The following is a 25,182-nucleotide window of genomic DNA, read 5'->3' as shown; positions in this document are numbered from 1 at the left end:
GTCAGCTCATTTAGAACATTCAATAATTCCAATCAGTTATTCCAAGTTTATGGGTGGAAGCTCAGCTGGTGTATTTGTTGCAAGGATCCATATCTGAGTGCAGTCCTTCCTGCTGCCAGTTGAGCCCTGGCAGAAGGCTCATCCTAGAACGACAAGGCTGTTGCATAAGAAGGAGTCACCAGTCAGACAAGTCTGGTCTAGGAGCTTACAGTTGGCTTTGAGCCCTGTGGTGTGAAAAGCACTCAGCACCGCAGATCTCTCTGCAGTGCCCGTACAGGAGTTAAGAGTCTTGGCAGCAATTCTGAGCCATATTTGTCCTTTGTATATCTTATTAGTAACTTCAGCTACTGTGCAGAGCTGCTGCAGGAGTCTGGATACCTTGTTCCCTGACGGAACAGGCAACTGCTCCAGCCATGAAGCAACTCTTCCTGCTCTACAGACTCCCACAGGCTATGTTCTTCACCTGCCTTTGCCATCTGTCAAAGTGATTTCAAGAGTATACTTCAGCCCTTACTGCAGAAGCTACACAGTTGTCTTCCTTCAGAACCAGCAGCGACCAAAAACTTGTATCTATATCTAAATAATATCTAAACAATAAAATCAAATTGGTCTCATTCTACTGGTATCTCTTGGAGCAGGTTATGTAAGATTTATATGACCCCTGAGAGTGGGTATGTAAATATGTCCATTAATACAAAAAAACTTTAGTTCTAAAAATAAATAAAAGCAATGAAAAAAGTTCCAGTTGCACATCCACTCAGATCTGGATCTTTTGCCTCATATTTTACCTTTGTCCAGATTCTAGAAATGGGCATGCTGACTTCAAAGCACTTTGAACTTCCACAAGTTTTGAAGTCACAGCTGAGTCAGAAAATTTGTGTCTTTCTCATCTGTAGCAAGAAACATTTTAAATGCTGGTTTTAGATATCTGCAAAAAAGGGAAGGACTGGAGCAAACTTGACAAAGTCATTTCACAGAGTTATATTTGAGGGAAAAAGTCAGAGCTTAGAAGAATTTGATGAGGTTTATCTACATTCTTTAAACTGATCATTTCCACATTTTTGCTGCTTAATAATAATATTCTTGGTCTGAAGGTCCTACGATTGTTATTTTACTTTGCAATATTAAAACTGAAACACAAAGTTAGCAAAACTTTTCTTTGCCTGAGAACTTCCTTTTATTTATTTTATTAAGAACTATTGAGGGACTGAATGTAGACTTGAGCCATAAAGCTAAGTACATAAAAGCTTATGTACTAAGTCTAGGTCTGAAGTTTAACACAGATCCTTCTTTGTACTGAACGAGGTGTCACAGGCTCTCATTAGCCTTTCAAGTTCTGATTAGATGTCAGTATAATTAAAACATTCTTTGGCACACGATCCTGCGCCTTCGCGATCACAGGCTGCTCTGTGTGCATGCATGTGCACGTTACACAGCGCTGCTGCCACCACCCACCAGGGACTCACAAATGCGGCACCATTTTGTTCAGTAATTTTAGGCACCTCTGCCAACAAAGGACTGCTCTATTTTTTATAGTGATTGGCAGTACTGTGAAGTCCTGACCAGCTCTTGGCACCGTATTTGGAGCTCCACTGGCAGAAAGTCATTCTGCACTTACTCTACAGTTCCATTTATAACTTGGAAGAGCAACTTGCACGTTCTGTAGAAAAACCTCTGAGAGACAGTTACGATCATAATGTTGAAGGGAACTTTCAATATTTGTGCTTGAAAAAACATGTATGTCAGTACAGACAGCTAAAATCAAAGAGAATAAACCCTCCAATGAGAGCATTTGTAACAGATTTCAGCTGCAGAGATCCTTCATCTACTGCAGATGTAAAACCAAGCATGAAGTTAGTTTTTTATTTTTGCAGGCTTTTATGTCTAAACCTCCATCCAAAATTGATTACATTTCTTCCCTCAAGAGAATGAAAAAGATGTTGATGAAGAGCTGAATGAATGTCCTAATTGCTGGTCCACAGACTCCTGGGAATCCAGCACCTCCTCCTGAGGAATCCAATTGTCTTAAGTGCATGTCCTAGATCCTAGACCAAAGGATACATCCCTTGCTCTCTCACTCTCTCTGTTATTCATGAACTACATGTTCCACGTGGAATGACTTGAAAGGAGAGACTTTTTCATTTCAGAATATCCTATGAACCACTATGGAGACCTTTTCTTTCACATCCAAACTCCAAACAAGGTAGAGGATGGAGCTAACTTATTTTGCTTGCACATTAGCTCCTTTTCACAGACTTTCCGGCTGCTTTCTGTTGGACAAATTTTCTCGGTATGTTCTGAAAACACTTACTGGTTTGGGCCCCACAGAGATGCCGGAAACACCTGACGTGCAACTTTGAGGGCTTGGTAGCCAAGTAGCTTGGTATTGCCAGGATCTTAGCAGTTATGGAATAATCAAGGCAGCCAAGTAAGGACGCTGAAAATTTAAAATTTGCTCTTTATAAAAGCACAGATTATGACTTGGAAAGTAGAAAAGAATACAAATACCTTCAAACATCTTTTAAGTCCACTGAGAATACCACCATCCTTTCTCCTTCTACACCTCCCCCTAAAACTTTAATGACAAGCATTACAAATTAACTCCATAGTTTTTCTAATTTAGCTCTTTTACTAGCAAGGAGTTGAGTTCTTCCTACCCTGTACCAACAGATGGCCACTAGTGTGTGTTGTGGGAAGTCTGAATGTCCATAACCAGCAAAAAGGAGAAAATTTGATGAAAAATTTTCATTCTGTAAGAATGGGAGGAACGTCAACATTTATTATTATTATTACTATTATGCAGCATGAAGGATTTCCATTAGTCCAAACACCCTTCAGGCACCCTCTACTGTTTTTATGACTTTTTTTTTAATAATGAAACTTCTCAAACTTATTTTTATAGATTTCAGACATCCAGATGGTTATGATCATATACAGCCTTCAAAATGTGTAAAAATATCTGTTGAAATTATTAATTTTGAAGTTAACTTAGTAATTAATAAAAGTTGTAAGCAGTGTTGCTTATGTTTTTATTTGCATCCAGGCCAAATTCAAGAGAAGATAAGAGCCTGTTAGCTACACTATGAATCATAAAAAAGTTTAAGTTTGAGGGAGCTCTCCTTCTCTCAGACTGCCTTCTTTGGAAACTAAGTATATACAGCTTTAATTAATACTAATAACATTGTGTGTTGGACATCAAATAGAAAAGTCAGGTTATTAAGAAGAAAACTCATTATCTCCTAAGACTGATCACATCTTTAATTTCACATATTTGGTTGGACCTTCAAAATTTTTTCAGATACTGATGCCTTAATACTATGGTTCTTCTTCACCTGTCAGGAAGACAAACTTCAAGAGATAAGAGGCTTTATAGAATGTGGGTTCACCAGAAAAATCAACGCACCAGAACTTACTAGAGTGAAAGAATGGAGTGTAGACCTGGCTCAGATTCATTGATAAGCAATCAAAGCAAGAATTGCTTCCTGGAGGGAGCAGGAATGAAATGGGTGAAACTGAACAGTGCCCCACCCTGGAAATTACATATTGAGATTGTGTAAGGTATACAATGGAGGGAATTTAATTTTTAGTTTTAGATGTCAACTTACATTTTGGATGTCTACAGATGTTTTGGTCTTGTATTACTTAGTAAGAACTACAAGTGTCAGCTAGTAGGGAAGCATGCCTGGGCAGAGAAGAAAGAAGGCAGGAAAATAATTTGCTAAATTAATCAATGACAGAATAAAAATATTAGAAGTAGAATCAGGCTCTTACTCTAGATAGTGGAATTAACTGTACTTAAAAAGCCAGTTCTCAGATAAACAAAAACCACCTGAGAACAAAACAGCTCTCAGTTTAAGTGTGCGAGTGAGAAATATGGTCCCTCACTAGGAAGATCTCCAAAACAGCTATTTGGAAAAGCTCCCCTCTGACAGACCCTTGAATAAGATTATGACTCCTACAAATTGCCTGAGCTTTTGGTACAGTGCCCTACAGCTGGTTTGGTATCACCATGGTTGTTAACTTTCATGCTGATTAGAGCAAAGAAGAAAAAACTTCATAAATCTTTAAGAAAATACTTTCTTCTGGAGAAAGCCATCTCCTTCCTTCAAACAAAAGGACAATAAGGTCCTGTACTTCTGGGAACAGGTTGATATGTGGCTTGAAGGTGTACTTTTAACAAATGCAACAGACTACAAAGAAAAGGATAACCAGTGTTGCTTATATTATTGCTTGATTATTTCCAGATGTTACCTTATAGATTTGCAGTCTTGTGGAATTATACTTTTATCTTAGTGTGTCTCTTTGTGCAGTGCAAGAAAGGTAAACAATAGTACTGACATACAGAGTTCAGAGCCTTGTATTGATTCTAGATAAGACATTTGTCTTAATATACTTTGCAAGACAATGGTGTAGTTCCAGCCAATTAAATTATTGCCCATCATGTCACTAAACTGAAAAACTATTGTAAATTTGGTAAACTGCATAGGGAATTATAGTGAAGCATTTGATTTAGCATTACAAACAATTTAAAAGATTATCATGCAAAGCCAAAAGCGCACACAGGAAACAGTAATATCAGCAAATATTATTAGAAAGAAACAAATTGTTTTTTTAACTTAATGTCACTATGAACTAGCAATAAACAGTAAATACCAGTGTAATGTAAGTACCAATGGCCAGCTCCAGATCACAAAAAAGAACATGCTTCTTTTCAGCAGCATCAATGCAGAACTCTGTTCCTGCCTCAGTAGAATTCAACTGTGAATTTACTGTGAGTAAACAATGAATGTAAGAGCCTTCCAACTACTAATTGTGGCTTGCTATTTACAAACTTTATTTATAAATTCATTTTCATGCAAGTATAAAATACTAATTCCATGGACAAATACACATTTGTTCACCACTCTAAATTATATACATTGTATTTGCATTTAATATTCAGAGAAGTGCAAAGTCCACAGTGACGTAAAGAACAAGTTTTGTAAACTATTTTAGATGACAAGCTCTCAAAAGGTATTAGTAACCATACAATAAGGTATTTTTTGTATACTGCTGAAATCAAACATTTTTGTAGTAAAAGAACATACATTTCAGCTACATTCAAGTGAATATTTTATTACCATGTATTATGTCTTACAAACTTCAGTGGAGATGAGCAAGAGCGCTACAGAACCATACCTTAACGCAAGAGGTGTTTTGCATGGTATGTGCAGGCATAGCCAAGGAAAGAGGAGAACTGGAAAGAAAAACAAGGTAAGAAAACTTGTACAAAAATGGACAGTAATACTGACTAACACTGGGTTATAATCTTACTTATAACAGACCTGAAGGGCTAATAGAGATCCAATTCAGAAACACCTGTGCACTGAAGGTACAGTTTGGTGCAGATCAAGAGTGCACTAATACAGTCAACGTTGTACACATGAGATAATGCACAAAATACGCTGATATGCATATCAACAACTAACTTGTTTACATTAAGTAGGGCAGCACTGCTGTAGTACTGCATCCTTGGCACTTAGTGATAGGACAACATCTATTTGGTTTAACTAAATTCATAAACAGGATATATAATGGTTTGTAAGATGGAATACATATATTATCCCTTTCAACCTTCTGGGTTTACAGCATTTTTCTTATTTTCCAGTTCAAATGCAAACATGACACACTACCTAGATATGGAAGACATTTCAGATGTTGGCTTAAATCATCACCTTTACTTACAAAAAGACAGAATCAAGGATTAATTCAAATTATAGAAAGTGAATTTGTTACTACTGTCTTGTGCAGAAAACAAAATCCAAAACATGGGGGGGGAAAAAGTGACCTTATAGTAAAACCCACAATGTCATTATGGGCTTTTCCTGAACAGTAACTGCTTCCCTAATATCCCTTTCATATATGCTAATTTCACTTAAAAGAACTGCTGAATTTATTAATCTGAAAAGTTGTAACTGAGTCAGAAGTTGGGCATCATGTATCACATCACGCAGAATGGAAAAAAATATGCTCTTCTTCAAAGAAAGCATGTTTCAGCTATGAAAGGATTCCAATTTTAATTGATTGCCCTTTATTAAACAATATTAACAAGGAGCCTATCTTCAGAGAGCCAATTTACTTTTGCCTGTTTCAAACAAACTGGTTTAATTGCCATTTTACATTATATATAACAAATGCAATAAAATTGTTCTTAACATATAACAATGTAATACTTTAAAATTAACTGTTTAAAATATTTTACAAAGATGTTTTATTATATATGAGCTATACAACACACAAGAGTATGAAATATTTTGAACATATACACATTTCCGTATTTTTCATGTAGATTATTATTTTGCACCAAACATTGGTGTCTGCAATTTTACAGTCCTCAATTAAAAGCAAAACAAAACCCCAGAATGTTTAGTGGATATGTTTAGTTTGGGTTTTTTCCTGAAAATAAAACCTATTGCAAGGAGAATTTCTCTAATGAATTTTTCTTTCCCCGATTTCGTAGTTTGCACAAAGCTTTCCAAATGGATCAACATACACAAGAAGAATAACCTCTCTGTACTTTGCAGTGGAATTTGCCAGGGATAAAATTGAGACCAAACTGACCCTTTCCCCACTATTAACATTGAAAATTGCAGTCAAAATAATGTCAATGCCAATCACTATTGAGACTCCTTTACCCCTTTTATTGAAAATGCAATCCTTTTCAATATCCATTTTAATGAAAATATTTGCATAGAGCAGCCTTGTATTATTTCTAAAGAACATTATGAGCGTTTTAACACAAGATAAGGCACATGTTTTTCAGCATCAATAATCTAAAACTAATCCTGAGGATCTGCTCCTCCCCCTCAGCAAAATCTGCTTTTTTAATATACCCTGTATTACCTGAAGAAAGCAGAAAAGCAGTATAGAACAAACTCAAATTCTTTAGCTGAACTAAACTGAGAACATTAACAACTCCTGATAATAGTGTAACAAATCCACAGATGAATTAAGTCACTTACTAAAAAAATAATTGTTAGAGGGAAAGAAAAAAAGACACAGCCAGTAGCACTATTGATGTTAGCTAAAAGTTCACATACTAGAGATGACATTTATAGTGAGTTTTGCTTAAATAAGCTCCCATCAGAAACAAGGTAGCTAAATTGTGAGGCACTTAAGGTTGACATGAAAAGGAGGAATGCAAGGGGTCTGTTTCATAGAAAACCTGAAGTTGCATATCATATCCTTGTATTAAGCCTTCTATTAAAGTGCTAGAAATGGAGACTTAAAACAAAAGGATTCAAATATAAAATAAGTGATTACAGAGCTTAATATGCATTTAAATTAAGTGCTTTTGATTCTCATGAATTTAGAGCTTTTTAATAGTTTTTAAAAAATAAAGTCTGGAAATAATCCACATGTGAATCACCTTCCTTGTGCCATCAATGCTATTTGTAAAGTGCCCAATTATTTTCTAAACAACAAAACCATTTGCCTTATCTTATGTTGTATAGCATGACATAGTCTGTAGTATGTATGTAATCCATACTGCAAGGACACAGTCAGCCTGATGGAAAACAGCACATGCATACTTTAAATCAGAAGATTTAATTCCACCTGTCATTCTAAGAAGCCAGGTCTTGAATTACATATCCACCCGTATATAGTGCAACCAACCTCATATTCTCAAAATGTAATTTAGCTGTTCAAGTCTGACACTCAAAGAGAGATATATCAAGCTTTTCCTCAGAGCAACCTGATGCCCAGACAAAATCACAGATGGAGCTCTAGGTCTGAATCACATAAATCCACTAGATGCCAAATCTGAGAAGGATCTGGGTTCTTTTGGATGATGAAGAGGCTGAAGATGTGTGGCAGTCTGTGCATTACTGATCACATCTAACTGAGAGGGATATGATTCATTTACATTTCCTCCATTGAAACCATTTTGGAACTGGCAGGAAAAAAAGAGAATATAAATGGTTAGTATAGGAAACTAATTTATTAATAAGTATTTTAAAATCCTCCTAAAGACACACTGGATGAAATAGTCTTAAAATTTATTGATTAGCTTTAATTGTTTTTTTTCTTATGATTAATGATAATGTCATTTGCATTAAAATAGGGACTGAATCATCAGTGAACTTTACCCATGTTGAAGTCAATGGGAGCCCTACTTCTGGCTAAGTGAAGAAATAATTTTATTATCTAAAGTGCAATAGAGCTTCTATTTCTAGAAAGTACAGTCTGAGAACTCCTAAATGTCACATCCAGCTGTTACATTTTAAAAGTAACCTATTTACATCTTTCCATGCCTGCAGTAGGATCCAGACATAACAGCTCCTCCAGGAATGCACATGCAGTCCTATCCATAAGCTGAAGCATACTGTGTGCAATCCACTGGCTGAAACGTTGCAGGGTGGGCTTTTTGACAGTCTTCACATTGACAGTGCCAAGTAAGAGCAATGAATGGCTTTCATCAGTCTTAACATAATTGTTCATAGGATTATTTTAATCACCTAATGTAATGCTTCCTGTCATGCTGTGGACTTTATCTACAAAATACTCCATTCGGTCATGAAAAGAAAATACAACAAAGTATTTTAAACATTTCCATCATCTCTTTGGGAGTAACTTAAATCATAAGTACTCATTCCTTCAAGGTTTGTCTCTAAGAACATGTCTTATACATTCATTCATCTATTCATCTATCAAATTATGCTGAGTATTAGTTCTTTTTTCCTTCTATGCAAGCATTGAAATTTGACTAACTGCACGATTCTTCTTTTTAACAACAAGGCTATAGCCATGTGAATTATGTTTTCAATCAAAGCTGACATACTTTTAGGAGTACACACAAGGATTGCTTCTGACAGAAGCAGGTTATTTCAATATTCTTCATTAATAAGATGACCACACATTAAATTTTTTAAGAGTGCTCTCAACATAGAATCAAGTACTTAGCAAGGTTTCTCCTGCTTAATAAAGGAGTACTGATCCTAAACAAGCAGCCAAACGATCACAGGCCTTTCCGTCGTTCCCATCACCAAAAGTGATTTCAGACTGCACTGGCTATGCCACAATTACAAGATAGGCAGAAAGTCAAGGCACATGACCACAACAGACCCTTCTGGCTTTCTCATTCCAGAGTCTTTTCATGGAGAAATCAATGGGACTTAGAAGCCTGAAAAGATACTGGTCATGGCTTGTATAGCAACATCTGTCTTTTCTCTGGACTCTAACCACTGATAGGGATGTCAGTGTGCTAAACCCAGCCACCAAGACTGCCCTGCTCTGGTCTGGCTGTGTGAATGTGGGCTCAGACAGCAGTATCCTATTTGCTTATTCACATGGGTCTTCTGCTCATGCAGTGCTACTCAGCCCCACACAGCACAGGAATACGCTAACAAGAGGAGCTGAATTTGCCTCTGAACAACTTAAGTAAGCACAATTCATCCACAAAAGGCCTTTGATAATTTTTTCTCACAACAAACTAAATGTCCTATTATTATTGCAGCACAGCATTCTAGTAAATAGGAGGTAATAGACATAATTTTTTCAAAGGTGCTGTCTTAGTAATTAAACTTTTTATAGATAGATGTAAAGTAAATGCAAGGAAGAAAATTAAAAAAAGGTTCATAACAACAATTATTGAGGAAGTGTAACAACAAAATAATCTGCAAAATAAATGCAATTAAAACCAGCCATTAAAAATAAAAAAAATGGAATTGCAAGTGTAACAGCTGTTCAAAAATGAATGCATCACATTAGTACAGCATTTGTGCAAAGAGTAATTCTTTGTTATTATAAAGACAAACTTGGATGGCCCTGGAGTAGCTCTGCAACCCTAAACACCGAGCACAGCCAAGTCGTGCTCAAGTTAGAACATTGCAGTTCCTCAAAGTCACTTCATGCAATTTCAGCCTCAGAGAGAAGCCATTCATCATGCTGAACGGTGCTATAATTTAGGTAAATTTCTGCAATTCTGCAATTGCATTCTTTTCAGCAGTGAAGTAGTTTTAAAAAATGAATGTTTTGTATTTTCTTAAGCATGTAAAAAATGGGTATGTTCTAATTGCACTCCTCACCTTTGTCTTGTATAGGTTAAATGCCACTTAATACTTTAATTCTGTAAATGCTTATGCATGTGCATAAGCATTTGCAGGATCAGTACTTTAGAACATTAACTCATTGAGATACAAAAAAAAAAAAGTAATTGTGCCTCTGTACTTTAGCAGCATTAACAGAAATAAAGGGTACAACAGAAAGTACTTCAACAAAGATTATTCAGAATCAGGAACCAGCAATTGAATTTTGTTTCTAAGTTAATTTTACCAATGAAGAACAGTATTTACAAGTGTAGTCTGTGCTACAGCCAGGATCCTCTCTTCTATGACTTTTACTGTGCATTCTCCTTGATGAAAAAGATTATTTTACTGTGACTATAAGTTTTTCCAATTATTTTTTCTTCTAGAGTTAATTTAGACAGCAGCTTGAGGAACAAGCTGGCTTTCACTTACAGCAATATGCAAAAACTTTTTTTGGCCGTAACTGTGTATAGGAGTGAAACAGTTCATATTTCAGGCCATTTTTATGATACTATAATCTAATGCTTTCACTAATCCTAAAATCATTGAGGAATCTGAGTAGCTAGACAATATTCACACTTCAAAACCATTTTTTTTTTTTTATCCTCAAAACATGTTTAATGGAAATGAGTGTGCCCAGCTAACTCAACTCCTCTCTAAAGGGCTTATTAGCAAATTCCAAGGCTTGGAATACTTTTCTTCTGCTCCTATCAGGAAAATTACTGGTATGGTACCACAGACTAGTTAATTCACTCTTGATTAATACTGCTAAAGAAAGCTATCAGACTGCAGGTACACACATGCATAAACTTGACCAAATGCAACTCTTTTCACTCTAATGAACAAATAAAGCAAAGATGTCCACACACTGCTAAGCCATCCATGTCAAACTCAGCAATTCAGTCACAACAACCTCTGCCCCCCAGCAATCACCCAAAACAATATCAACTCGATTCAAAGTGCAAGCAGTGCAGCAATGCTATTTACTATACCTTGTTCCCCAACGTTTGTTGCTGTTGATTCGACATCATAGGATCATATTGCATTTGATCCACGCAGCTGGGCTGTGCCTCCTGCGTGCACGGGTACATGGAAACAGCACCTGCATAGCATGTTTGAGGAGTCAGCATAACTGACTCAGAGTTTATCCCACACTCAAGGTTTTCAGGGACTTGCTGCAAACAACTGAGAAAATCCTCAAAATTGGAAGAAGCAGAATAGGTTGATCCATCAAAACCTGCTGCAGGAAAATCCATTTGAGAAAAATTAGAAAACGGTGGCATCATCGCTGTGGGTTGCTTGTAAGGAACAAAGTCTTGCCTACACTCATAAGGGGAAGTGTTAACTTCTGATTTGTAAGAGAACTCAGATGTACTGGCATGCATGCCAGGGAACATGTATTGCTGGGGCTGCTGCTGTGAGCAGCTAAGAGGCATGCCAGAGCTCCAATTTGTGAACATCCCATTGACTTGCATATGTTTCATCTTTTGACACAGCTGCTGTTGCTGCTGCTGCTGTTGTTGCTGTTCCACAAGCTGCTTTTGGTGCTGATGAAGTTGATGTGGATCTAAGTCTTGCTGTACCATGCAACCTTCATTCTGGACCAAGGGCTGCTGCTGGTTACAGTCTGAATATAAGAAGTCAGATTTATTTAACGAATCCTGAACATAAGTCAGGATTTCGTCAGTTATGTTGATGTCCCCAATATCATCCACATCAGATAATTCAGTTTTAAAAAACTCCTCATCCTGCTGAATACACTTTAGATCTTCAAAGTCAATACCAAGATTTTTCATGATGCTGTACAAATCACTGGTTTTGTTATCCTGAAAGAGTGCTGCACTGTCTTCAGGAAGTGGAACAGTACTGTCCTGGGAACACTCCATCAGCTCCCGTTTGAGAATGTTGTGATTTCCAGCAGGTAGGAGATTGTCTGTCCAGCCACTGCTAACAACACCACCCAGTTCGTCCCTACTGTCTGCAAAGAAGTTCCTCTCAAAAGAAAGTTTATGTGAGGCTGGAGGGCAGAGATAAACAGACTCATCTTGCCTTAACATGACACCTAGGAGGGAGTTTGGATCCACAGAGTCATCCTGTAGCGTTGCTTTGGCTCCTTTTCCCACTGTGCTTTTACTCTTCGGTTGAGAGGGGTCCATAAGGCTTGACATAGGGAAAGATACCTCATATAACACAGCCTCACCAGTGGCAAACATGAAGGGCAACTTCATGTTACGCTTCCGTAGATGTTCTGCCCCTTCTTCATCTCTGAAAATAAATCAGATATGTAGCATGGTACTGCAGTAATAAACAGTTATTCTAATCTTTTTGTCCCACAGAATTAACATAAAAAATGAGCTATTCTATTTGTAGGCATTTTTTGAATTCCTACCTATTCCAGCTCAACTTGGCCGAGTTAAACCAAGAGGCAGATTATGAATTAAGGAGCTTATGACTGTAATACCACATTTACATATTACATTTGTAATTAAATCTAGACAGCATACACCATTTTCTATGCATTATGGGCTGAAATAAAAACAAGTGGGCATTGTTCCATGCATTAAGCTTTTCTTGGTGTAGCAAATAAATCAATACTTGAAGTATCAGTTTTTCTCCATTTTACAGACTCCTTAGCAAAAATTATTTCATCTATTTAACAAGGCTGAATTCCATATTATGCAGAACTTAGCTCAGCACTAAAATTCAGGACTGAATTTGTTATTAGTTGCTCCTTCTACACATCTGCAGTCGGATTTCTCAGGTTTTGCTCATTGGGATGGAATATGGTGCATGGAATAAACTTCATGCTTCTGCTGCTGACCTTGTTCTTTATAAGAAATCAATTTGTCTGAAGTTTTATTAAAAGAACTATGCCACAAGTTCTGAAATATTTGAATTTTCTACATTTGTTAGCAAACAAAGAATCTGGGGAATTCGGAATATAAAGGATAATAATTTAAAAACAGAAATTCCTTTGTGAATATAAACAGTCTCAAACTATTTTTCAGTTTTGGACACATACTACTTTGTGAACTGGTGACTTACGTAAGAGGTCTTTGTGTGGCAATGATGTAATCTGGTCTTCCATTTTTGTAGACAAGCCGTGCATTTGCCTGTACCCAGGCCCATCGATTTTCTTTGGTTAGAAGCCTAAATACAGTCATTCCACTCTCACCTGTCTTCATCACTAAAGAGTAAGCATACTGTTTACTGTCCAGCAAAAAAATCATGAAAACATGCATGTCATGAAAGAAATCCCATCTGTAGAAAAATTTTACAAATGTCATGTCCTCCATCACCCAATTCGGTGTGCATTCCCAGTGAATCAGGATGAAGGATCACTTCAAGATGTCTAGTTTACTCATAAAATAGAAGTCAAAACTGCAAGATATCTGCTACAGATTGGCAACATTCTATATGAGGTTTTGTCCATTATTTCTTCAATAACAAAAATTAATAAATACTAGAACACGTAAATGGCAGAAACCCAAGTCTCTCTCACCTTCATAAAGCAGCTATTACTTTATAATTAGAAAACACTTTAATTCTGAATGCAATCTTTTCACATTTTGACTGGTTTATGCAGAAAACTTGAAAAATCCTATGTTTCATTCCCACTACCACTAAAAATGCTTGATAAACATACTCAATTTTCACAGTACATTTCTGTATAGGGTTTGTGTGGCCAGGTTTTGGTAGTTACAGGGAGGGCTACAGGTGTAGCCTCTGTAAGAAGCTGCTAGAAGCTTCCTCCATTTCCAGCAAAGAAAATCCCTAGCAGCTCCAAGGTGGACAGGCTACTGGGCAAGTCTGGGACAATAGGAAATTGTGAAAATGCCTCTGTGATAACATTTGAGAATAAAAAAAAAATTGTGCAGATATAATTGTGGCCAGAGAAGAGCAGATTGAGAATATGTGAGAGGATCAGCTGTGCAGACACCAACGTCAGTGAGGAAGGAAGAGTAGGAGGTTCTAGAGCTGAGATTCTCCTCCAGCCCAGGGTGCACAGTCTGTGTCATGCAGAACCATGGGGATGCAGATATCCACCTGCAGCCCATGGAGGAGACCCATGCCAGAGCAGGTGGATGCCTTACAGGAAGCTGTGAACCCATGGGAGGCCCATGCTGGAGGAGGCTCCTGGCAGAGTCTTGCAGACCCATAGAGAGAGGAGCCCATACTAGAGAAGGTTATCCTGTGGAAGGTGTTTTTATGGCCTTATTTTACTTCTCATTATCCTGCTCTTTTGTTAGTATTCACTTCAATTAATATGCTCAGATGAAGTCTGTTCTGCCTGTGACAGTATTTGATAAGTGATCTCTCCTGTTCTTTATCTCAACCCATGAACCCTTCATTATATTTTCTCTCCATTTTCATTTATTATATTTTCTCCATTCTCACTATATTTTTGTTCAGTTGTGAAGGGCAGAGATGGAGAGGCTTTGGTGGGTGCCTGGCATGCAGACAGCGTCAACCCACAAGAGTCATTTTGGTGCCAAAACCCAGGATCATGAGAGTGTTAAAGATAGTAACCAGGAGAGGTAACAGACAAGATGAGTACTGAACAATGTCAGAGAGTACAATTACTATGAGGAAGTTTTGTTGTAATTGTGGCAAAGGGACAGAGGGCAGATTTTGTGCAAATTGTCCAATTTTGTTCTGTGTTTTGATGAAGTTATCTTGGTTTTTGTGTGGGAAGCTTTCGTTTATTTTGGCTGGTTTTGTTGTTCTAAATGAAGGTCGTGTGATAAATGTGGATTTTAAAGATAATTTTTAAATATGAGATTCAGAGAGGTGAGGGGTGGAAGAAATAAAATTGTTCAAAAACCCTGCACTTGTAGATAGAAAAATTAAATAAGATGTATTAGGAAAGTCTAAAGTCTAACCAAACAACCTTGCTACAAAACTTTTTTTCTTCATTTTAATCTTAGCATAAAAAATGTACCAAAACCAGTTTTAAGACAAAGTTTCAAACCATTCAAGTTTCATCTCTTTGTTTCTCTTTATGAAAGAAACAAAACCACTGATTAGCAACAGTGACTTAACTTCACCTGAAGCAGAAAACGTGCTTAAATAGGCTGAGAACAACCTGCTGAGGGGCATTATCCAATTGTCTATGAGATGATAAAAGAAAAAAACCTGAACTTTTCAAGTGAAGTCAGTAGAAAAGAAGTATCATAATATTCTGAAGATGATTCTGTAAGTTCCAAAGATAACTCTGTTATAACTAGCAGCAAAAGTAAAAACCAGAGTCCCCTAAACAGTTATACATCAGATAGCTGGTGCTTACTTCCTCAACACTATACTTCTCTCCATAATTGTTACTTAAACCATCTCAAGCTGCCAAGAATCAAACCCAGAAAAGTTTGGACGCTAGCATGTTAAATCAGAGATCAATTTGTGGTAAAAATCTTACACCAATATCAAAAGAAAATGCTTTATTTATCTTGTTAACAGGAAAGATATCCTTGGTAGTCCCCTTGCCCAAGGAAAGTTCTTGAAATAGCAGAAGCCAGGCTGAGCAGAGAAGGAAGTCAGAAGAGCAAGATGTGACAGAGACTGGAATATTTATCTTAAAAGGGTCTAAATAGGAATATTAAACATTTCTTCAACCAGTGTAAGTTTTTAGAAGGACAGGTAGAACATATGAAATGAACAGTGTTCGTGTTGTTAACAACCTCTTTTTTTTTCTGCAGTTCAAATTGCATTCATACTGAAAAAATACTCCATGCTTTGATTTTATAGCCTTTTTTAGGGAATAAAACTTACTTCGGATGTGATTTTCAGCACAATAAAGCATGTCAGCTGCGTGAATAAACTGGTATCCTGTTCCTCTCATACACAGCTCTGCTTCGGTGTATCCCAGGACAATCTTTCCTCTGAAAGGTAAAAAAAAAACCAACTGCAACACTGCTGATGAAACAACTCACAGAATGAATGTCAGCAAGTTAATTAGTTAATTATGGCTAGAATATTTCAGATGTAAGTGCTAACAACAGTTTGTTGCTATATCAATTGTACACGGAAGCAGAACAGCTCCAAAAAAAACCAGAGTCAACAAATCATAAAACTTTAATTAGTCTGCCAGGTTGCCTTCAGTGACTAGGACTGGGTTCACAAAACATAAAAATCATAAAAAGATAAAGATCATAAAGATCATAAAAAAGAGTGGATGCCTACAGCCTGACTCTCAATTCCATACTACTGAACAAATTCACTCCTAGCAGGCAGCTCCCATTATTTCCAAAGAAAGATACCCCTTTTATTTGGCTCTGATCATTTACCTATAGTTGCTTGTGTGTAGAATTAAATAGGGGTTTGACTTCAGTCATCTAAAACTTTTGCCTAAATTAGAATTTTTAGTAACTTGAAGTTCGAATCCAGATGTATCTCAGAACTACATCCCCTCTGCTTTTGAGTGGTATGAGACCCCTGTGTTTGCATTTAAACGAGATATGACTCAGAGGACTGCTAGCAAGAGTCATGTTTGACCCTGCAGCTAAAATTAGAGTATTTCACTAGAGGCTGGGGAGATGAGACACTTAACAGAATTCACGTGATCTCTGTGCGATACCTGATAAAAAGGATTTGAAACAAAGACATGGGGATGGAAAGACAAAAGGTAAAAAAAGGGGGAAAGCAGAGATGGGGACATAAATACACATAAATATACATAAAACTATTTTTTTCAAGAGAAGAAAAACATCAAACAGAGAAATTAAACACTTGTGGTAACATTTTGTTGTTTTTTACTTGTATCAGTTTAGAGAAATAAAACATTTTGGTCTCTCAGTAGACAAAACACCAAGTAAGTAATTCAATTCTGTCCTGTAAGTAGGCATGGAAACCCATGTGAGAGGCTCCACTGAAAATGAAAGCATTGTCAGTCAAAAATAGGAGGGAGAGGAGAAGGAAGGAGGCCAGAAGCTCTTATTTTGATTAAAAAGCATCCTAATGGGCTTCTTGCCATTTTGAAACGTTATTTTCATCTAGTACTGCAGTAGTATTTCCAAATTTTACATAAGGAAGAGAATGGTTTGGAAGTAGGCAAAATCATAGTATAAAAAAAGTATTTGAATTCTGTTGAAGGAAAAAAACATTTCTGTTATATTTTACACCTATTTGAACTGAAGGAGAAATGTAGAATGAAATTAAACACTTGCTCTATCAGTTTTAAAACCAAATTTCAAACCAGATTTAACATGAAATTTTCTTCTTCCCTTATTCATTATTATACTGTCTTTTGGTTTTTCTATTTTGCATTGGTTTTGCAGGTTTTAGCTTTGTTTTTCTAGCAACTGAGATTCAGAGAGCAGCATGACATTTCAAGGAAATACACTATGGCACACTCATTTCTCTTTACTTGATAGCAGGGCTGGAGAGAAAAACGTTAACAGTTTCTGAACTGCCATCACTGAAACAGTTTATATAACATAAGAGTAGCTTATTCTATATTTCAAATACATACCTGAAACCTATTTCATCAGCAAATTATTAGACAACTACAGAGAATAATTTGTACCTACTTTGCATCACAGCCAGTGGGTGTGAAATCCAGTTTGTGTTTAGTTCTGAAGATGAAGTTTTTGGTTCGTATCTCAAGGATGGATGGTGGCTGCAGGGGAGTAGCTACTGCAAACAGTGCAAGCTGAGGAGACAAAGTTGCACCATCCTTCCCTTTCTTGTTTTGTCCATGGAGAAACTTCAGTCGTCCTTGAAAATTCATAGCCTTAGGATGAGGAAAAAAGTAATTGTTACAGCTGGAGATATTTAAAAGCAAGATATTTCTGTTACTATGTAAAACATGTATTTTTCATTTTTCTAAAGATCCATCAGATTCAAGTTTTATAGGATGGGATACATAAAAGTTAGCTAACAAGTGCAGAACACTCTTGTTATACCCCTGAGTGTGTCACTTCAATATCTATTGCTAAACATATTGAAAAATTAATTAATGGGAAGATTATTCTGTAAAAAACAAAAAAAAAAACCCAAACATGTAGTATCAAGTATCAGCTGGGGCTTCTAATATTCTAATGAACACACATGCATATAATTATATCATTATTTCTCTTGCAAATTTGTGTGTTCAATTTTGCAATTGTAAAAAATTATGTTTTGTAAGATACCACATAGAGGGTGATAAACCTATACTTGTTTTAAAATAGAAATAATTGACTAACAAAACAATGCTTTAAAAAACAAGCACAAAGTTTTCCAAATAAGGAAAAACTATGGTCCTCTTAATTTCGATGACTTATTGCATCTCAAGATACTCAACTTGCTACAACAAAATACTCTTGTAATGCATTTTAATCTATAAAGTACACAGCATTTTAAAAAAGCAGTTGCTTATTTGCGTTTCACTGAGGAAACTTGGCCATGAGAGAGAACTTGCATATGGTTGTGACAACAATCTTAAAGGGCAGTCATTTGGTTCACTAACTGAAACATTGTGGTTCAAGCAGCCCAGATACATTTGGAGACTTAAAAAATAAAGTAAGTTGCTGCACCTCTTGTTAAGAGGTGCAGATTTCCAACTTTTAGGCATACGTGGAGGTTTTTATGTAGGTCCATACTCACCAAGAATCCAGATGAATTATCCAGGAGACATCGTAACCTGCAGATGAAATTCCTTTCCATAAAGGAAGAATTCTCTGGAGGAAGCTGGTCTGGGTTATAATAGGTTGCTGGCTGTGAAAAGCCATTATCTCCTGCAGGAAAGGATTATTTATAAGGATTATTTTTAGAAGAACACCTAGCGAAGGCTATCTATAACAAACGATCTTCCTTTTCATAAACAAAGTGTTAGGTCATGACCTGAGCAAGAACAATGTAAACTGGAAACATCCTCAGAACCCATTATTATTGTGACACTGAGGTTAAACATCAATTCTTCTGATGGGATTATGGCTTACAGGCTATGGTATTTGAAAACTAAATGTAATTTCAGTTTTTGGGTTTGGGGTTTTTTGGGGTGTTTTTGTTATTTTTTTAATTTGAGTCTTTTGTTTGTTTTGGTTTTTAATTTATTCATTGTATTAGTCAACAGCCTAGATTCCGGACCAGTTGCAAAGAGCAGAGCTCTCAGCAGAGTACACAACCATGTTCCTACAATGGTATGATCTCCAACTACAGGAACTGAGTATTCAAAAACTCAGTATCAAACCAGGAAACTTACTTTCCAGACAGCCAGGTGAAAGCAGTAGCAATAATAAAAATCAGCAACTTCAGGAAACCACCACAAAAAATCAACATTCTTCTCCAATGAAGGCAAAATCACCCTACTAATTGGAGAAAATACTTCTGGGCTCTGCTGATCAAAACACCATAGTTACCTCTCCAGGTATACCTGGAGTATATGTGTTTTGCAGCTGTTTGCTTTACAAAATACTCAAAACCATGATTGTTAACTAGGATAAAAACATGGTATCTTTCCACCTTGTCAGGACAGGCATTTGCTAAGTGGTATTTACAAAACAGACTTACACATTTGGAATATAAAGTAAAACCAGAAGGTAAATCAATAAACCTCTGATAAAATACATATGTTCCACATGAGACTACATATACAGAGATGATTACTCACAGCAAATTTAGCAAAGCAATCTTGTTTGCAATACATATAAAAAACCAGCCATACCCTAGGAATTCATACATGCAGAAAATTGAGAAAAATCCAGCTTAAAAAGGCTTTATATAATAAATTAATCTTTAATTTTAAAAAATAGTTCATGTACTCTTGGAGAACTGATTATCAAGTATGGAAAAAATAATAATACAGATTTTAAGAACCCATATTGACTTTCCAGACATGGAGATGAGGTCAGGGAGAGCATATCACTTAATAACACACCACATTATATTTTCTGGAATATAATTCCTTCTCATGAACAGCTGGAAAAACTTAGAGATAGGCTCAGAGGTTAGTACACTGGCAAAACAAACCCAAAGGTAAACAAGTCATTACCAAAAGCCAGTTCTATTTAATTTCCTATGAATTCAAGGGACTGAATTGGAGCCAAATGAGATTGCTGATATCTTACCAATAGCCCTTACAACCTAAGGCTATCTAAATCCTACAAGTATGCTGAGTTATCTAGGTTTTCAGATAAAATCAGGAGATGCCTTTTTTTTCTTAAAAGAATTGCTATGCAAGGTCAAGTTTTGCTGAATAAACTTCAAGGTATGGAGAAAAAGAAACCTTTTTCTGCTCTAGATGGTAGTGTGATGAAAAGGGATAATCTGAAATTACAGCCATGTAAAGAACTGTATTGGCCAGTCACCATTATGAGCAGATCCCAGAGGCAGAAAAACTCGGTTATTTGTAGTCCAAGACAGATACCATCTAACTTTGAAATTAGAAAATAAGAAATTCCCACACTTGTCATATGGATGGTTCTCAACAGACAATGCAAACTTCCTTACTTGCTACTGCTGCAGGTTTTTTATTTTAAATTGCTTAACTGACAGTGAGAATTTTCAACACTTCTAAGATGGTGCTTCTATAGGAAGCTCTCTGAAGAAGCAATGATTATGAAGAAAGAGCATCAAGGAAACAGCTTGCAAATCCTAAATAATATTTCAAGAATGCCAACTCTGACTGGGTGCAGATCCAATAAGCAGCGCCAGGGTTTCTGCTGGCATCCTCAGCACTGTTAGGTGGGTCCTTCAGCATTTCTGCCACAGGAGAAACTCAGCGTTATTCTTTGGGTAAATACAGAGCTGAAATTTGAAGGTTCAGCAAGTCCAGCTGGATGTTGTGAAGTTTGTCAAGTTCCATAGTAAAACGCACAGTTCCCAAGAGTGAGCAAAGCTGTGGTGAAAGAAGTGGCTCCCGACAGGAGGGGAACAGAACTCCAAACAGGAGGCAATGGGCTTCAAAACTGAGCCTCCTACACTTGCGAAAGCAACACTACTGCACTTTTCCAGGCAGACAGAAGGCAGGAAGGTTTTACAGACAGGATCTTCAAGTGACCTACTGTAAGAAGGCAAAGAATCTTACAGAGCATCTACAATCCCTAGAGCAAAACTACCAGTTAACACTAGAGGGGTTAGAACCCATATCCCTCCCAAAGCTCACACTGGATCTCATTAATCCCACAGAGCAATGTGCAGAACATGCAGTGCATTAAGTGCTTGCCCTTAAACTCAAGACCATATGATTGCGCAACGCGCCAAGTTCAAAAGATAATCCAGACTTAATGCCCCAAAGCAGATATTTGGGACTGAGAAAACCAAAATTTTGCAAACTTCTCTGGGAACAAGTCAAGGACCAGGAGGCATGTCTGGGAAGCACAGTAACAGCTGAGGAAACTAGTGGTCTAGCAGCATACCAGAGTCCTGAGAAATAACCAGTCCAAGCTAACTGAAGCAGAATCAGTTCCCAGACTCAGGATGGAATCTGTGCCTAAACACAATTATAATATACCTATAAATATCTACATAATGCTAGCTGAATGTACTAAAACAGAAATGGATTAAATTAGCAAAAATGGAGGGGATCCTTATGGTCATAGCATTATCCTTTGCTATAAATCTGAATTCAGTTTAAAAATCCTCAACTTCCAAATATTTTATGCCACTTGAGGCTCAAAAGTCATGATTGAACCATAGAATCGTTTGAGATAGAAGAGACCTTGGAGATCACCTAATTCCAACCCCCCTGCCATTGACAGGGACACCTTTCACTAGAACCAGGTTGCTCAAAGCCCCATCCACCCAGTCCCTGGATGCTTTCAGGAATGGGGCACAATTAGCAGCTTTTATTAAGCTAGAAACATTAGATATAAACCAAACAATGATTTGTAATCCTGCTCAGCACTTCCTGATTTTCAGTCAAACCTGAGGCCAATCCAACCTGGTGTCATCCTTTTGAAATAACTTTTTCTAAATTCATATGCACTTACTTAAGGTCCATAGAACACAATTTCACTATGAAGCAAGCAGGATGAAAATCTGGTTTCTGAGAACCTCACTCTTTGCTCTACTGAACTCTGCTATTAACTAGCTGTGCAGCAGGCCTGTGGAGATGGATCTAGAGATGATGTAACAAACAATGTTGACTGCTAAATGAAAAACTGAAATATACTGAGATGCGTTACAAACCAGTAATCTTTCTATATTATTTCAAGGCATTTCCATACTCTAATTTTTTTTATTACTTAAAGATTTATTTTAAAAATTGACTTTTTATGGATTAATGAAGCCCCTATAATCACGTCACAGTAACAGAAGACTTAACCTACATGTTTAAAAAATTGTTGTGCAAAAGGAGCATTAAAATGGAGCAGTTGTCTCTATGACTTTGTTGTCATTATGATGCAGGCCACATGCTTCCTGGATTACACATAACCTGCACCTACACATCTTTGCTCTGATACACATGCAATATGTTTCTCCTTAGCTGTTTCCCAATATAGCAGCTCACTCAAGCATCAGCCAGTAACATGTGACAACTCTGCTCTAACATGCATACTACTTGATCTTAAAGGCTCATCTATTTAATTTCTCTTCCCCGTTTATGTCCAAGAGAAATACTACTCTATGTGGCAATGAATGCACTATTCCCTATAGTAACACTGTAACTAGCATATTCTTGGACTGATCAGTCTAAGAAACATTGTCACTTATACTCCAAATTAAAGTCTTCCAATTTAAAGTGTAATTAGTACTTTAATGGTGCTCTGTTATGAATAACAGTGCCCATTTAAAGTGCAAAATATAGTAATTCTCACTTTTGACTAAATGAATCCATAAAATTCAAATAAATTTGAAAGATGCTATTTCTTCTTTATTCATCTAAAATGATCTAATTTTTTTTTACATAAACAAATTTAAAAAGCCCAAGAAGAACCAACTAATCTGACAGGCAAATATTAAATTCTGTTCTCACCCTGTACACTTGGTCCAGAATCTCCTGACTGGGCAGGATTTAATGCCCAATGTAGCTGTCGCTGAAACTCAGGTCTGTCTTCTGTGTGAATCAATTCAAATACACTCTGGTGTATAATATCTGACTGTGAACAAAAGGAGAAAGGGGACAGAGAACGACAATAAGAAAATTATGTCACAATATGGTACAAGTTGTATGATGGACAGCCCTGAAAATTATGTCACAATATGGTACAAGTTTTATGATGGATATAACAAAATACATTTTTGTCAGGGATAAATACATACAATCACATGCAGGTGGCAAAGCTTCATGAAACAATTTTTGGCAGCACAGAGAACAGCTTAATTGAACACATGACTATAAACATGGGAAAGAATAATAAAAAATATTGCCTTAGAAAAAGAATTTACATTATTTCAACTATCTCTTTACCTGCTTTTACCTAAGAACACTTGAAAATGCTATGCTTAGGTTCTGTTTAAATGATTTAATTTTATATACTGGTAAATAAAGTATTTGCCATCTATTACTTGACTTGACCCACTATAGGTGCTACAGAATACAAAAGAAGCTAAAGACCCTGAACCAAACTGCCAAAACGAAGCCAAGCAGATTATAAACAGTGGATTTGTTTGCCTTAAAGCTTTGTCACTTCTTAAGGATGGGTTTAAAACATGTAATTATTAAGCCCTTATTCCAATACCAATTGTGTGGTTAGGAATGTGATCTAAATGGCAAAGGCTCAAGAGAAAGGATTTGTGCTTAAAGGAATTTAAGGGGGAAAAAACCCACCGAAAACAGTCAAGAAAAGACTCAGTTGACTGAGATGAGTTAAGATCCTATTTTCTGGCATGTTTCAAAAACGGAACCATTATATAAACAAAAAATATTTGAATAAAACATAGATCTAATGTAATTGAGATGAACTGGCAAAAACAGAAGCCTAGATCAAATTTGGTATGACGAATTTCATAAAACAATCAGTATTTTCCAGAATAAATTGCCAGAAATGCTAATTTTTGTAACTTTAAGACTTTACTTCTATATCATGCCCTTGATTTACTAGCATTTCTTCATGAATGTTATGCCCAATTTGTTTTCCAAGCTTTTTTCTTTTTTCATTCCCCAGCCCTGAAAGGAATACATAAACCCAGGAATAAAAATGGGGTTTTTTGAAATATTTTCTTTTACACAAACTTTCTCCAATCTCTTATCAGTTACCTAAAACTGCACACCAAACAAGGTTTCTTGCCATTTTTAGATAGCAGCTGAATCTATCAATATGCAGTATTCATGGATATACTTTGAGAACTATAGCTATCATCTTCATTCTACCATCTTCATATAAAGCAGTTCCAGGAGCTTTCTAACAAAGGCAGAATTTCCCTGCTATGCCTCAGTCTTTAGTACTTTGGCACCTGGCTTTCAAGCCCAGTGAAGTCAGCCATATGTGAACTGCACCATAAATAGTAAAAAACAAAATGCTTGTCTTGAAATTAATAATTAAATAAATAAACATGAGCAAGAGAATAAATTCCAAAAATACCTAAATCAGTCACTTGATATTTATAAATCTCAAGGCATATGGAAATAATTTTTCATGAAAGGTTTCTATTAAAATAATTACCTTCCCATTGAATTATGTCTCACTCAGCATCATAAACTGGGTAACACCACAGTATAAATTTCAAACAGTTGTTCCAGTAAAGAATAATTAAGTGTGAAAATTTCCTATCTTGCCTAACTCAACTTTGGATATTATATTCCTGTTGTCCTTGGCCTGACATCCTGGCTATGTAAGCTGATAGAAAACATGGTTTCAAAGTAATTCAACCTAAAGTACCTAACTGAGAGTTTTATTACAAAAAAATTTTAAGACCCTAAATATGAACACTGATGTTCCCTGAAATTAGGCAAAACCTTGGAAAAAATAAAAGAAAAAATAAACTTACTTGTTGGAATCCCAAGTAGTCTTGGATAGTAGAGGAGACATAAAAAACCAGAGCATCTGCTGTAACAACTAACACAAATCCATTTAATGCCTGGGGAAGAAACACAGCAATCTGTCAGTTTCAGAGATAAAATTCCAGATAATTATTGTGTGTCTAGGTCTACATATACTGTAGTCCCCCAATAAAATGAGAAGCATGCAAAAGCACATCATTATCTGACAGCACAAATAGGATTCCTCATTGCGTCTCTCTACAGTGTTAAAGTTAA

General features: G+C 36.4%; 1 protein-coding gene across 1 annotated transcript in view; it reads right to left on the bottom strand.

Moving 5' to 3' along the window:
* Nucleotides 1-5,095: 5,095 nt before the first annotated feature.
* Nucleotides 5,096-25,182, bottom strand: part of AHR (aryl hydrocarbon receptor) — a 61,711-nt gene continuing 41,624 nt past the window's right edge. Inside the window, exons 4-11 of the mRNA XM_030231432.2 lie at nucleotides 24,915-25,004; nucleotides 22,960-23,083; nucleotides 18,648-18,778; nucleotides 17,591-17,793; nucleotides 15,834-15,943; nucleotides 13,113-13,254; nucleotides 11,060-12,332; nucleotides 5,096-7,933 (exon numbers count right to left, since the gene is read on the bottom strand). Of these exons, the coding sequence (XP_030087292.2) occupies nucleotides 7,778-7,933; nucleotides 11,060-12,332; nucleotides 13,113-13,254; nucleotides 15,834-15,943; nucleotides 17,591-17,793; nucleotides 18,648-18,778; nucleotides 22,960-23,083; nucleotides 24,915-25,004 (2,229 nt within the window). The 3' untranslated portion in view covers nucleotides 5,096-7,777. The remainder of the gene's footprint in view (nucleotides 7,934-11,059; nucleotides 12,333-13,112; nucleotides 13,255-15,833; nucleotides 15,944-17,590; nucleotides 17,794-18,647; nucleotides 18,779-22,959; nucleotides 23,084-24,914; nucleotides 25,005-25,182) is intronic.

Source organism: Serinus canaria, chromosome 2 (assembly GCF_022539315.1).
Source record: "Serinus canaria isolate serCan28SL12 chromosome 2, serCan2020, whole genome shotgun sequence".
Lineage (NCBI taxonomy): Eukaryota > Metazoa > Chordata > Aves > Passeriformes > Fringillidae > Serinus > Serinus canaria.
Note: the sequence above shows the minus strand (reverse complement) of the source record. Positions and strands in the feature narration are given on the sequence as shown.